The 15731-nt window shown below is 41.1% G+C and overlaps 2 protein-coding genes across 2 annotated transcripts in view; one reads left to right on the plus strand and one right to left on the minus strand.

Moving 5' to 3' along the window:
- COL4A2 (collagen type IV alpha 2 chain) overlaps nucleotides 1-15731 on the minus strand; it is a 711921-nt gene that overhangs the window by 650235 nt on the left and 45955 nt on the right. The window lies entirely within an intron of this gene.
- Nucleotides 1-15731, plus strand: part of COL4A1 (collagen type IV alpha 1 chain) — a 262582-nt gene that overhangs the window by 230988 nt on the left and 15863 nt on the right. Inside the window, exons 40-49 of the mRNA XM_063953177.1 lie at nucleotides 6-104; nucleotides 1317-1367; nucleotides 2435-2620; nucleotides 3329-3462; nucleotides 3558-3630; nucleotides 3723-3794; nucleotides 5657-5785; nucleotides 5870-5968; nucleotides 6427-6639; nucleotides 13741-13918. Coding sequence (XP_063809247.1) covers nucleotides 6-104; nucleotides 1317-1367; nucleotides 2435-2620; nucleotides 3329-3462; nucleotides 3558-3630; nucleotides 3723-3794; nucleotides 5657-5785; nucleotides 5870-5968; nucleotides 6427-6639; nucleotides 13741-13918 — 1234 coding nt within the window. The remainder of the gene's footprint in view (nucleotides 1-5; nucleotides 105-1316; nucleotides 1368-2434; nucleotides 2621-3328; nucleotides 3463-3557; nucleotides 3631-3722; nucleotides 3795-5656; nucleotides 5786-5869; nucleotides 5969-6426; nucleotides 6640-13740; nucleotides 13919-15731) is intronic.

Below are 15731 nucleotides of genomic sequence, written 5' to 3' on the forward strand. Positions count from 1 at the left end.
CCCAGGTGAATCTGGAATTGTCGGGATCCCTGGTTCAACTGGAGAAAAAGGTGAACGTGGCCATGATGGGATCCCAGGAACACCTGGTGAAAAGGGAGATCCAGGTAAGATCAAGAGCTGTTATATGTGGTTCTAATCTTACGTAAAAGATTTTTTTACCTGTTTTTTTGTTTCTGTTTTTGCAAATTTACATGTTTTATAACATGTATTTCGCTAATTCCAAATAAATCACCCCCGTCCTTCATGAATCCTGCTTTACATCTAGACCTCTGTCTTTTGGACTTTTTCTGCGTTTTTGTTATCATAAGACTTGTCAGGCTGCACAGTAAAGAGTCTACCCTTGGCTATGGTTTGTCGTACAGCTGAAGACACCTCAACTTAAATCTAGTCAAACCGTAAACCTGCGGAAGTGCATTATAGAGCTTCTGAGGCACTAGTAGACCAGTCCTGCCGGAATGAGTCCACGCTTCAATTCATTAGCTTAATATAACAACAAATGCTCATATTGTTTCTTACTCAGAGGCACCAACACAGCAAACTGCTGAAAGGTAAATTAAGGAAAAGTAGACAGTTGTTTTTATACTATTGATAACAAGCCAATGCCTAATAAGCATACCAGATTCTCAAGGGAAAAATAAAAACATTAGCTTGTCATTGGAGAACTAAACTTGTGCTTAAAAGCATTCACATAGTGGAGCCGATTCTGAGTTGGGTTAAAGTGAAAACAATCAGGAGAAACTTTACACCTGGAACAAACCATGTGGCAAATACAATTTTTGTAAAATTATGTTTTCGCTTGTAGGGTAAATACTGTTTGCTTTTGCATATAGCCCATACATGCTGGATACAGGTCCAGCCCTGACCAATTTAGTGCCCTAAGCAAGTTTTTGGTTGGTCAGTGTGGGACCCTTTGTGCTGAAAAAGAGGCATGGGCTCATGGAAAGGGCGTGCCTCGTGACTATCGAAAATCACAATGTCGACATAATGACTATATACCCTTCAGGGAACATGCGATTTCTTCTCAGAACTTGGTGACTTACTTATATGCTGTAACTTAATTGTATGATATACTTAATGTGTTTGTAGTACAGTACTTAGGGGGAGATGTACTAAGCAGTGATAAAAGTGGAAAAGTGAGCCAGTGGAGAAGTTGCCCATACCCCTAAGTATCAACAAAGAAAAGATAGGTGTCATGTTATTACATTTTCCTTTCAGTTTAATGGATTCTATTGCACTTGTTATATAATTATTCCAAAGTCTTTGGTATTGTTTATACTTTATTAATTAGTTTGTTATTTCATTTGCACAATTTTAAGGATTGCCAGGGAGAGGATTTCCAGGATTTCCTGGAGAACGGGGAGAAAAAGGTAGGAAGAACTTCGAAAAAGAAATAGGCTATTGTGAAAATGGTGGAAATTAGTACTTAATAATTCCAAATTGTAGTCATTTAACCATTTTATACCTATGCATTGTATTAGTCTTCTTAAAATATTCAATCAACTAGAAATACAAATAATAATATACAGTACAGGTAGTTGTAGACTTGTACATGGGGAAGCTATTGGCACTTACCATAAGACACCATTGCTTAGCACTTACTGTTAAATTGGCATTAAAGTGCACCTGCAGATCTGCTTACAGTTAGTGAAGGCAAACAATATTCATAAGAATATATATATATATATATATATATATATTATATTATGTATTTCTAAATTAATGTGTATAATCCGGCGCTCCAGCTGTTATGTGTAGAGTGAAATAATAATAGATAGCAATAGACGGCAAGCGGCACTTCAAGACTTGGAATTAGTGCACAAGTGCTTTTAATAGATAAACGTTTAGGGGGATGTGACCCTGTTAACAGGATATTTATGTATATATATATTAGAATTTTTATATATATATATATATATATATACCCACCCAGATGTACTGTATTAAAATCACATACAGGGACAATGTATAAAGTAAATGCAATGTATGCAATGTATAAAGTAAAGTGATGTTATCAGCATTACCACATTACTGTTATCCCGGGGGGGGGGGGGGGGGGATTCGGGTTCCGTAGGATAGAAGCAGAAACAAAGAATTTGCCGGCAGATTAGAACCACTTGGCCCATCAAGTCAGCCCTTGTACTTACACATATTATTTACTCACTAAAGTGTCTGAAACCTCGAGTTAATTCACTTTGAAGAGAGTCAACATCCTGATCTGATTTAATTATCTTGCATACTGTAGTTTAGTGTCCTCTGCAAAAATGGACACTTTACTCTCAAGACCATCTCCTACTGTATGCCATTTATAAATATGTTAAACTGTAAAGACCCTAGTACAGACAATATAATTGTTAGATAAATAGTATGCTATGTTACTGTGTTTTACTGTTGTAGTAGTTTTGAACAAACTACTAAGATAAATCTTGTTTGCTAGGAATCAAAGGTGATGTTGGTTTCCCTGGCTCTCCTGGAGCCACCGGCATACCAGGATTTAAAGGTGATCAAGGGTTTCCTGGAGCTCAGGGCCCACAAGGGCCAGCAGGTTTTCCTGGACAGCCTGGAATAGCAATGGAAGGACCTAAAGGTGATAGAGGACACCCAGGTTCACCAGGATTTCCAGGTAAGAAATATTTATATTAGTCCTCTCTGCACCTGACCAGTATCCAAGCTCTTTATGGTAAACTGTTATGTACTGCCAACTAATTATTAATTATATTTTAATATAAAACATAAGCACATAATTGTGTTTTATTTAATAACAAAAAGAATATGCTTATCATGTAGCCTACAGTAAAAAATGTACAATTAAATATATTATCAAAACAGAATGTTTGGCCCCCCAAAGCAGATTCCCAAACAATCCCAGGTTGAATGAGAGTAAGACCTTAGGCTTTGATGAATAACCTACTCTAGGGTCAGGTGTGTAGGGATAATTATTCATATTCAAACATTTATAATTCACATTCTACAGAGCGTCATGAATCACATGGTTTCCTCTGTATATATTATCTTCTGAAGATATATTAGTGTGGCATATTTATTATTAAAAATCAGTATGTAAGAATAAAGGGTTTTCCTCAATCTCCTCAGATTATATTCCATTATCAAAGCAATGCTTTGGCAGGGCTTTCAGTACCATGTTTTTGCATTTTGAAGCCCCCTAAATGGTTTCAGTATAGACCTGATGGCGAACTTTAAGTAGAGGACTACTTGTCTATTAAATATCTGCTGTAACCTACTTTGAATAAATATTGCCCATTACATATTGTAATCTTAATCTTGCAATAAAAGATAGCTGCACTTCTTCTTACACAGCATATTGTTTCAGGTGCCCCAGGTGCTGTGGGTGTCCCTGGTTCTCCAGGGCAGAATGGTCTAAAAGGAGATAAAGGAGATGCAGGTTGGCCTGGAGCTCCTGGCTTTCAGGGAGTTAAAGGTGAACCTGGAATTCAAGGACCTCCTGTAAGTGATTTGTACACTCTGCATGTAGTTATTAATGAAGTTTTTAACTATTGAATCTGTAAAAAGAACCACAATAGTTCTGTTCATTATTTTAGGGTGATATAGGTGTGTCAGGTCTACCAGGAGATAAAGGAGATATAGGTCCTCAAGGATTTTCTGGAATACCAGGTACATCTATGCACATCCTATTTAGATATACACAATTGCAATATACTTAGACATATATCCATACCAATGTATCGCCTTGTCTGTGTTTTTAGGCATAAAAGGCTCAGAAGGTCCCAGTGGACAGAAAGGAGAAGAGGGAGATGGGGGTCCTCAAGGGCAGAAAGGTATGTTGGCTTTTCCTTGTAGTAGTTTCTAAAATTGGTACTCTGCATCTCATTGTTGGTTAACTGACAAACTTTACATTCTATCAGTAAGTTTTTCTGGGAAGTTTAATTTTCTATTCAGTATCATCATACGAATTCCTGTACATTATGATCCAGAATTTCAGTTTCCTCCATTACAGGAATAAAGTAAATGAGATTAGTGATCAGTTATAAAGTGAAAGGTGCTATTTTAGCATCACAAATTGACAATTGTGGTTCATGCTGCTCCAAGATAGTGTAATTTACTGGAAAAGCAAAAATTGCCGGGGGTGAATTTAGGTGTCAGGCCACCTCTAGGCACAGCATTATTGGTCACCCCCCATCATATCACTGCCCCCTTCAGGTTGGAGCCTCCCGACTGCCAAAGCAGCACCACCACCACCACACTGTACTCACCATTGCCCCCTCCTTCCTCACCGGTTACAAAATAAATAAAAAAAAACAAGTGGTAATGTAAAAAAAAAAAAAAAAAAAGTTCTGGGAGAAACTAAAGTTCCTTATAGAATGCAGGAATCTACTATGAGTTGCCAAAATAGGTATGATTCTGCAAGAAAGAGGTTTCACTGTCTGACCCAGGACAAATAAACCCCACAGGATGGATGTTGAGTATATTTTAAGGCATTTTGGTGTTGTTGGATGCATTATAGCCAAGCAAATAGAGCATATACAGTATTTGCACATCCTTGGATGTGGCTTATAATCTTTATCATCAATAAGGCTCATTAGGACATCAACTGTTCAGTTTAGGTACTTTAGATAAAGTCTAAGCATTATAATGCTCAAGTAAACCAATGTATTTGAAATCTATAAATACAACATTCTGACACTTGAATTAAAGACAACCCCAATTAACCTTTAGATAATTTAACAGCAAACAAAGAGTCAAGCAAATAGTATTAATGGTAACAAAAGGAAATGTTCTAATTAAAGTTGTGATAGATAAACGAATAGTGAGTAGATTGTAAATGTGAGACTAGACTGTATTTTAAGGTGGTGTTTTGCTGATCATGCATATCTCTGTCACAGTACAAAGTTTGTGCCTGCGCAATCTTACACATGAATCTAGATGTGCAGCTATGCGTGCTTCACAATAATCACAGCTGTATACATACATAATTCATGTACCATGAATGAATCCATTTTATATGACCCCCAATGAATTATAATCATGCTTACCGACTTCCAGCTGCTCTCTCCAGGAGAGAACAGCCTGGTCGGCTCAGCACGGGGGCGGGGCAAGGCAATGATGAGCAGAGGGGGCGGAGGGAGGCAAAACGGAGGCAGGGAGGAGATGGTATGGGGGCACGGTTACCGTGGAGCATCATTTAAGCCATGCCCCCTGCTCTATAATGCTGATATTACCGGCATTATACTGCAGGGGGCATGGCTATGATGAATTGCGTAATCGACTGCCCGGTCCCCCCACTTTACTCACTAAGTGGGCGGCCGGGCGGGGGGGGGGCTGAAAAATCAGGAGACTTGCCTGCTCTTCCGTGGGGCCGGGAGGTTCACCCGATTTTCGGGAGCCTCCCAGCCATTCCGGGAGAGTAGGCAAGTATGATTATAATTAGCTTCGGACATCACCATCTGTTTTAACATAGAACTGTGGTCACACCCTCTACTGTGTTTTGATCTGAGTTCCATTAATGTAATGATAAGTTGACAGATGGGGTGTAAGTTATACATAAAATGTCTAAAACAAATCTAAATAAGCAAACACCTGAGCTAGGCAAAGAAGTTTTAGTTTAAACTCAATGAGAAAGTTTAATGAACTAGTTAAGTTATGTAGTAACATCTATTTCATTGTTTGATTTTTTTTTTAGGCTCACAGGGTCCCCCAGGGCCTGCAGTCGAGTCCCAGGTATTCAAAGGAGATCCTGGTCCACCTGGACCCATAGGCCCTATTGGCCCTAAAGGAATTTCTGGATCCCCTGGTCCTAAAGGAGACAAAGGTTGGAGTGTTGTTTTAATCGGTCTCTGCTAGTCTATTCCACATAACCAGTGTACTATAACATGTATCCCTTTGTTCTCTATAGGTCCAGTTGGGGCAGTTGGATTGCCTGGGCCAGCTGGATTGCCAGGACTTAATGGCAACCCGGGTAACAAAGGAGATCCTGGAAACAGTGGCCCAACTGGTATGTTATCATTCATTTAACATGCTGTTGGAAACAGACATGCCAACTACAAGTTTAGTCTCCCAAATATTGGGACCTTAAGTATTTTGGATTTGTCTGTATTTGGAATATTTGCATTCCATAATGAGATATATTGGGGATGGGACCCAAATACATTTCTGTTTTTATGATACACATAGCCTGAAGATAATTTTTATACAATATTTGTTATAATATTATGCACAAAACAAAGTTTTGTACATTAAACCATCAGAAACCAAAGAAGTCACTATCTCAGTTGCTTGAAAAAATGTTGGATTTCAGAATATTTTGGATATGGGAGATCCAACCTTTAACACATTTTCCCTTAATCTGAATTGACATGTAATAGTCACAATATTACAATCAGTATATGCTAGCAATAGCTTGAAAGTGATGAATTACCCAAATCCTCAATATGTATGCTTTAATATTATCAGGTCCAAGAGGCTATCCAGGTCCACCAGGTTCAGAGGGCTTACCCGGCCCAATTGGCTTACCTGGATCCCCTTCTATGGCGCATGGCTTCCTTGTGACAAGGCACAGTCAGACAACGGAAGAGCCTCAGTGCCCTCTTGGGACAGTTCCAGTATACACTGGTTACTCGTTGCTCTATATTCAGGGAAATGAAAGAGCACATGGTCAGGATCTCGGTGAGTATGGTGTTATTAGCTTTGTATAGTATCTGTAATTAGTTTATAGACATTGGGAGAGATGTAGCAAATCTTTCTAAGAAATAAAGTGGAAAAGTTGCCCGTAGCAACCAATCAGCTGCTTCGGAAACCCATTTATCTAACACAGTTTATAAAATGACAGAAGCTGATTGGTTGGTATGTTCAACTTCTCTACGTTATCTACTTACACGTTTTATACATCTCTTCCTTTGTACTAAATGAAATACATGCAGTTGTGACCTTATACATTGTTGCTGCAGTCGCACCGATCAGCCCCTCTCATTGCAACATGATGTGACTAGGATGCACCATGAGACCGTGCTGATTAATTTGATATGTGACACTTGTACATGTATATGTGTGCGACTGAGTCTCTGAATCAGCATATGATGTGCTATGATGCAGCAGCCTTGGCATTTTTTCCATGCCAAGTTCGTTGTGCTTCTTCTACAGACTCAGTTGCACACATATATACAAGTTTAACTTTTATTTATATGAGATGCCCCACTCATTTTTACTATTTTTCTACATGTAAATATGCCAATGCTATGCTCTTACTTTTTTGCTATGCACTTTATATTGGATTAAAGAGACTATTTTTCTGGATGAATATTGGAGTTCTGGTTCTTGTGCAATATCCATGTGGGTGTTAGCATTCACCTTTATCTATTACATTACCGGCACACATACATTGCTTCAAGGACGTGTGTGGATTCCTCATATATACACATATATGTATATATACACACACATATACACACAGACTATATTGACAAAAGTATTTGACCACACCTGATAATTACTGATTTCAGGTGTTTCAATCAGATCTGAAGAGCTCCGCGACATCACGTTTGGTACTGTTATGTGATGCCACCTTTGCAATAAGTCGGTTTGTGAAATTTCATCCCTATCCACTGTCAACTGTAAGTGATATTATTAGAAACTGGAAGCATTTAAGAACAACTTCAACTCAGCCACAAAGCAGAAGACGCAAAATCACAGAACGGGGTCAACGACTGCTAAGGAGCATTATGCATAAAAGTCGCCATCTTTCTGCTGAATCCAAAGCTGAAGAGTTGAGAAATTCCACTAGCATTAGTGAAAGCCAAAAAACTGTGCGGCGGGAGCTTACTGGAATTGGTTTCCATGGCCGAGCAGCTGCATGCAAGCCTCACATCACCAAGTCCAATGCCAAGCGTAGGATGGAGTGGTGTAAAGCACACCGACACTAGACTGTAGAGCAGAGGAAACATGTTCTGTGGAGTGACAAATCATTTTTCAATATTTGGCAGTCAGATGGGCGAGTCTGGGTGCATTGTGCCAACTGTGAAATTTGGTAAAGGAGAGATAATGGTATAGGGCTGTTTTTCAAGGTTTGGGCTAGGCCACTTATCTCCAATGAAGGGCAATCTGAATGCTTCAGCATTCCAAGACATTTTGAACAATACTATGCTTCCAACTTTGTGGCAACAGTTTGGGGAAGGCCCTTTTCTTTTCCAACATGACTGTGCCCCAGTGCACAAAGCAAAGACTATAAAGACGCGGTTTGAGTTTGGTGCGGAAGAACTTGACTGGTTCACACAGAGCCCTGACCCTTCGAGCACCTTTGGGATGAACTGGAACAGAGATTGCGAGTCGGGCCTACTCATCCAACATCAGTGCCTGACCTCATAAATGCTCTACGGAATGAATGGGCACAAACTGCAACATAAATACTGTTGAAATATGTACAACAGACTATGGGTTTGTTTATATGCATGTAGTTACCGTACAGGGGCAGCAGATGGCGCTGTATACTTACAGAGGTGTATTGTTTGTCTGCTGTATATGCATGTACTTGTTTGTTCTTCCTCCTCACGTGTGTGTTCTAGAAAAGTCTCTGAGGAAAGGAGGTGAGCTGAGCAGCTCATGTTACTGACATGTTTAAGTTAAGAAGCTGTTACTGAAACCTGTTGTTATATTGATCCTGGTACTCAGTACTATATAAAGAAGATATACATCTCAAGTCTCGTTATGTCTGAATACAAGGTAACTCCTGAGGTGATCCTTTATCTATAAGACCTCCTGCTGCACACCTATGGTATCAATCCATCGCACTATGCCAACAGGTTATGGGCCCAGACTGGAGTCTATACAAGATAAAGTTTTCAGGAGTGCATCCTAAGCAGCATCCAGATCACGAGTTGCACTGCAAGTCCCAGCAGGCGCAGACAGGAGACTGTGTAACGTACACAAGAAACAACCCAGGAGAACCTTGGAAAGAAAACTGTGAGTAAAACAAGTTTAATACCACAGAAGAATAGAGAGATCTATACAAGGAAGGGTTATGGCAAATTACACAGATCTCAGACTAGCTGCTAGCAAGCTTTCTAATGAGAACTATCAGACATGGAAGTTTAAAGTAGAAATGCTATTAACCAGAGATGATTTATGGGATGTTATAAATGCAGACAGACCTGAAGGAGAGGATCAGCAGTGGATTAAGAAGGACAGACAGGCAAGAGCCACTATAAGTTTACTGGTGGAAGATGAACAGCTTATACACATAAGACAAGAGAGTACAGCTAAAGACATGTGGACAGCATTACAGAGAGTGCATGAAGGATCAAGTTTGAACAGCAAACTATTCCTATTAAGAAAATTATACCAAATGAGATTTAATAAAGGCAAGACAATGCAAGAACACATCAGTGCACTACTAGAGATAACCATACAGCTCAGGTCAATGGGAGAAGAAATCAAAAGCAACCACATAGTAGCTATCCTCCTGTGCAGTTTACCAGATACATACAGTGCACTAATAAATGCACTAGAAATGAGACCTGAAGCAGAAATCACACCAGACTTTGTGAAGAACAGGCTCATAGAGGAGTATCAACGCAGAAGGGAGCTTACAGAGTGCAATACTGAAAATGACACAGAGAAAGCACTTAAAATGGCGGACACTAAGCCACACACCAGGGAAACAAGAGCATGTTTCAGATGCAAGAAAGTGGGTCACCTGAAAAAAGATTGCACCATATGGAAGACAGAGCAGCACAAACCACCAGAAAGATTACACAAACAAAGAGCCAAAGCCACACTTACAGAGATACAGGAGCACACAATTGGAATGGAACATTTAAAGCGACAGTAACCCAATTGTCAGAAAAGTGGTATGTAGACTCAGGAGCGGCTAGTCATATGACAAATAACAAGGACTTCTTTACTGAACTTGATTTGAACCATAAAGAAACAATCTACCTAGCAGATGGAACAAATATCATTGCAGAAGGGAAAGGGAATGGTCAATTCCTATGCTCGAAGGGTAATGGCAGCTATGCAGAAATACCCGTAACAGATGTGCTATATGTTCCCAAGCTTGAAGGAGCACTGCTATCAGTAAAGAATCTAGTAGAAAAAGGACTTACTGTAAAGTTTCAGAATAATAAGTGTTTTATCCAAAATGGAAGAGAAACGCTAGCTACAGCCAGAATAAAAGAACATTTATACTGTCTGGATATCGCAGCACAGCAGGCAAAGCTGAGTACACAGAAACACGCTGACTGTATTCACAAGTGGCATAGAAGATTAGGATACAGACACCCAGATTGCATAAAGGAAATGCAGAGGAGAGACCTAGCCAGGGATCTCAAAGTGTCAGACCGTTCGGAAATGATGAAGTGCCAATGCTGCATAAAAGCAAAAGCAACAAGGACGACAATTCCTAAGAAAAGTGAAAACAGAGCTTCCAGACCACTAGACCTGGTACATAGTGATATATGTGGTCCTATGAAAACGCGAACCGTAGGAGACAAAAGGTATATGCTGACATTCATTGACGACTACTCCAGGTTCACAGTCACTTATCTAATAAAAAGTAAATATGAAGTCTTAGAAAAGCTGCAAGACTATGTGACCATGACCAGAAACAGGTTCAAGAGGAATATGCTAACTCTTCGCAGCGACAATGGAGGCGAGTTCACAGGACAGAAAATAGAACGGTACTTAAGAGGACTCGGTATTGAGCATCAGAAGACAGTACCATATACACCAGAGCAAAACGGTGTATCTGAGAGGAAAAACAGATCACTAACAGAAATGATAAGGTGCATGCTTACAGATTCAGGACTACCTGATAAATATTGGGGTGAAGCAGCAGCAACAACCACCTATCTTCAAAACAGACTACTTTCCAAAGCAGTGAGGAAGACACCATATGAGCTGTGGCACGGTAAGAAACCCAGCTTAAAGCACATTAGAGTTTTTGGATGCAGAGCCTTCGTCTACATTCCCGCTGAAAAACGAAGCAAGTTGCAGAACCGAGCAGAAGAGGGAGTTCTAGTCGGCTACAGCGAACATTCAAAAGGCTACAGAATCTTAAATCCAAGAACTGGAAAAATAGTTATAAGCAACAGTGTGACATTCATAGAAGAAACACGAGATGATGTCATAATTCCAGTAGACTCTACTGAAGAAGAAAGCACTGAATCCAAAGAAACAGATGAAGTAGAGATCACTCAAGAAGTTGAAGTACAACACAAGACAAATACCAGCGACACTCGTGAGAGTACATCCGAGGGGGTGAGACGCTCTTCAAGAGAAAATAAGGGAAAAGCACCTGCACGTTTATCTTACAAAGCAAAAGCTATTAACATACAAGAACCTGCATCATGGGAAGAAATTGCTAATTTTTCTGAAAGAGAAGCACAGAAATGGTTAGGAGCCGCAAAAGAAGAAATGGAATCAATGGAAGACAATCAGACATGGACATTGACCAGACTACCAGTAGACAAAAAGGCCATAGGATGTAAATGGACTTTTAAGGTCAAGTATGATTCTGAAGGAAAAATAGAAAGATACAAGGCAAGACTGGTTGCTAAAGGATATTTACAGAAATTTGGAGAAGATTATGATGAAACGTTTGCTCCAGTTGTGAAGCACACTACCATTAGAACCTTACTCCTAACAGCAGCCATAAAGGGTATGCAAGTGAAACATTTCGATGTAAAGACGGCTTTCCTACATGGTGAACTAAAGGAAGATATATACATGGAACAACCACCAGGCTTCGTGAATTCTCAGAACCCAGATCATGTATGTAAACTTAACAAGAGTATATATGGTCTTAAACAAGCAGCAAGAGCATGGAATACAAAGATAAATGGAGTTCTGACAGAAAAAGGATTCATTAGAAGCAAAGCAGACCCATGTCTCTATACAAAATTGATAGAGGAAAGATGGTTCTATGTATTGATTTACGTGGACGATTTGCTAGTTTGTTTTGAACAAGAAGGGGACGAAATTGAATTGCTTCAAGAACTAAACCGTCAGTTTGAAACAAAAGACCTCGGCCACATAACGCATTACTTGGGAATGCAAATCTCAAGAGAAGATGATGGAACATTCACACTAAGTCAGGAATACAAAATTCAGGAAACCATTGAGGAATTTGGTATACAAGATGCAAAGACAGCAAGCACTCCTATGGAGACAAGTTATGAAAAGGAACCAAATGATCAGAGCAACCTGTTACAGGATAACCATCTATACAGAAAAGCCATAGGAAAATTGCTATACATTGCGACCGTCACCATACCAGATATCTCCACAGCAGTCGGGATTTTAAGCAGAAAAGTCTCTAAACCAACCAAGATGGATTGGAATGCAGTTAAGAGGGTAATTCGTTACTTAAAGGGAACGATTAACAAGAAGCTTAAGCTCTCAGCAAACACAAGTCACAAGTTAACAGGATATGTTGACGCAGATTGGGCTGGAGATACAAGTGACAGAAAATCCACAAGTGGATATCTATTCTCTATCGGAGAAGGATTAATCAGCTGGACAAGCAAGAAGCAGTCTACCGTAGCACTATCTTCTATAGAAGCTGAATATATCGCAGCAGCTCACGCAAGTCAAGAAGTGGTATGGTTAATGCAACTACTATCAGACCTAGGAATGCCTCAAGAAGAACCTATCAAGATATATGAGGATAATCAAGGATGCCTTGCATTAGCGCAAACAGAAAGAGTGAACCCAAGAACCAAGCACATTGATGTCAAGCATCACTTCCTGAGGGATCTACAGGAACAAGGTCTTATAGAGTTGAACTATTGCCCAACAGAGGATATGACAGCTGATATCATGACTAAGCCTCTTACCAGAGAGAGACATTGGAGACTTACGTCAAAGATGGGTCTACCTGAAGAAACCCAGTCTGTTGAGAAGGGGTGTTGAAATATGTACAACAGACTATGGGTTTGTTTATATGCATGTAGTTACCGTACAGGGGCAGCAGATGGCGCTGTATACTTACAGAGGTGTATTGTTTGTCTGCTGTATATGCATGTACTTGTTTGTTTCTCCTCCTCACGTGTGTGTTCTAGAAAAGTCTCTGAGGAAAGGAGGTGAGCTGAGCAGCTCATGTAACTGACATGTTTAAGTTAAGAAGCTGTTACTGAAACCTGTTGTTATATTGATCCTGGTACTCAGTACTATATAAAGAAGATATACATCTCAAGTCTCGTTCTGTCTGAATACAAGGTAACTCCTGAGGTGATCCTTTATCTATAATACCTCCTGCTGCACACCTATGGTATCAATCCATCGCACTATGCCAACAAATACTCCAAAACCTTGTGGAAACCCTTCCAAGAAGAGAGGAAGCTGTTATAGCTGCAAAAGGGGGACCGACTCCACGTTAAAGTATATGTATTTGAATACAGTGTCATTACAGTCACTCTTGCTGTAATTGTCAGGCGTCTGAATACTTTTGTCCATATAGGGCCTAAATCCTTTTGCCATGTAGAAGTGAGTTTGCATATCAACTTAATCAGCACAGTCTCCTGGTGCATCCTAGTTTAATAACGTTGTGAATAAGACGTATTTTCAGCAAAAAAGATGCCCGATGCTAGTGAAGTGGTACAGGAACTGTTGGCTTACTCACGCCAGGCATCTCCCTTGTGGCATAGTGAGGCTAGATGTATGAGGACACATCTGTACACTGCTGTTTATATTATTCTTCATGCTAACATGGAAATTTAGCCAAAAATGAATGTGTTCAGTATGACCATTATATCTAATATTGTCTTTCTGCTTTAGGTGCTGCTGGAAGCTGTCTCCGTAAATTCAGCACTATGCCTTTCCTGTTTTGTAATATTAATAATGTATGCAACTTTGCATCAAGGAATGATTATTCCTATTGGCTATCCACTCCCGAACCAATGCCAATGAGCATGGCTCCCATTTCAGGGGAGAATATAAAACCTTTCATCAGCAGGTAAATTTTTTTTTTATATATGACATAACTAACCAGGTGTTACTTAGGGATGTGATTCTAGAAAGCAACTCTTATGAGAAGGAATAAGTCCCTAAAAAGACAATCAAAACAATATAATATCAGCTTTAAACACATATATGCATATTAAAACATCATATAGCCATATATGTGTAGTATAAAAATACACTGCTCAAAAAGGGTGGTAGTCATGTGACCGCCGGTCGGCTGACCGACAGTCACATGACCTCCTCCGTGAGCCCGACGGCTCACTATCCCGATGGTCGGCATGCCGACCAACAGGGACTATTTCCACTCGTGGGTGTCCACGACACCCATAGAGTGGGACTAGAACCCGTGGCGACCGCAGGTCGCCACCGAGCCCGCATCGTGGCGAGCGCAGCGAGGCCGCAAGGGGCTTGCTGCACTCGCCCCTCCCCGCCGGGATCCCGGCGTCGGTATGCTGCCGGGATCCCGGCGTCGGTAAGGTGACCGGCGGTCAGGAGACCGCCGGTCACCCGTACTACACCCCTCAAAAAAATAAAGGGAACACTAAAATAACACATCCTAGATCTGAATGAATGAAATATTCTTATTAAATACTTTGTTCTTTACATAGTTGAATGTGCTGACAACAAAATCACACAAAAATTATCAATGGAAATCAAATTTATTAACCCATGGAGGTCTGTATTTGGAGTCACACTCAAAATTAAAGTGGAAAAACACACTACAGGGTGATCCAACTTTGATGTAATGTCCTTAAAACAAGTCAAAATGAGGCTCAGTAGTGTGTGTGGCCTCCACGTGCCTGTATGACCTCCCTACAACGCCTGGGCATGCTCCTGATGAGGTGGCGGATGGTCTCCTGAGGGATCTCCTCCCAGACCTTGACTAAAGCATCCGCCAACTCCTGGACAGTCTGTTGTGCAACGTGGCGTTGGTGGATGGAGCGAGACATGATGTCCCAGATGTGCTCAATTGGATTCAGGTCTGGGGAACGGGCGGGCCAGTCCATAGCATCAATGCCTTCGTCTTGCAGGAACTGCTGACACACTCCAGCCACATGAGGTCTAGCATTGTCTTGCATTAGGAGGAACCCAGGGCCAACCGCACCAGCATATGGTCTCACAAGGGGTCTGAGGATCTCATCTCGTTACCTAATGGCAGTCAGGCTACCTCTGGGGAGCACATGGAGGGCTGTGCGGCCCCACAAAGAAATGCCACCCCACACCATTACTGACCCACTGCCAAACCGGCCATGCTGGAGGATGCTGCAGGCAGCAGAACGTTCTCCTTGGCGTCTCCAGACTCTGTCATGCCTGTCACATGTGCTCAGTGAGAACCTGCTTTCATCTGTGAAGAGCACAGGGCGCCAGTGGCGAATTTGCCAATCTTGGTGTTCTCTGGCAAATGCCAAACGTCCTGCACGGTGTTGGGCTGTAAGCACAACCCCCACCTGTGGACGTGGGGTCCTCATACCAGCCTCATGGAGTCTGAGTTTGAGTAGACACATGCACATTTGTGGCTTGCTGGAGGTCATTTTGCAGGGCTCTGGCAGTGCTCCTTCTGTTCCTCCTTGCACAAAGGCGGAGATAGCGGTCCTGCTGCTGTTTTGTTGCCCTCCTACGGCCTCCTCCACATCTCCTGATGTACTGGCCTGTCTCCTGGTAGCGCCTCCATGCTCTGGACACTACGCTGACAGACACAGCAAACCTTCTTGCCACACCTGAGCCACTTGTGTGGGTTGTAGACTCCGTCTCATGCTACCACTAGAGTGAAAGCACCGCCAGCTTTCAAAAGCGACCAAAACATC

The sequence above is a fragment of the Pseudophryne corroboree genome, chromosome 2, assembly GCF_028390025.1.
Source record: "Pseudophryne corroboree isolate aPseCor3 chromosome 2, aPseCor3.hap2, whole genome shotgun sequence".
NCBI classification, from domain to species: Eukaryota; Metazoa; Chordata; class Amphibia; order Anura; family Myobatrachidae; genus Pseudophryne; species Pseudophryne corroboree.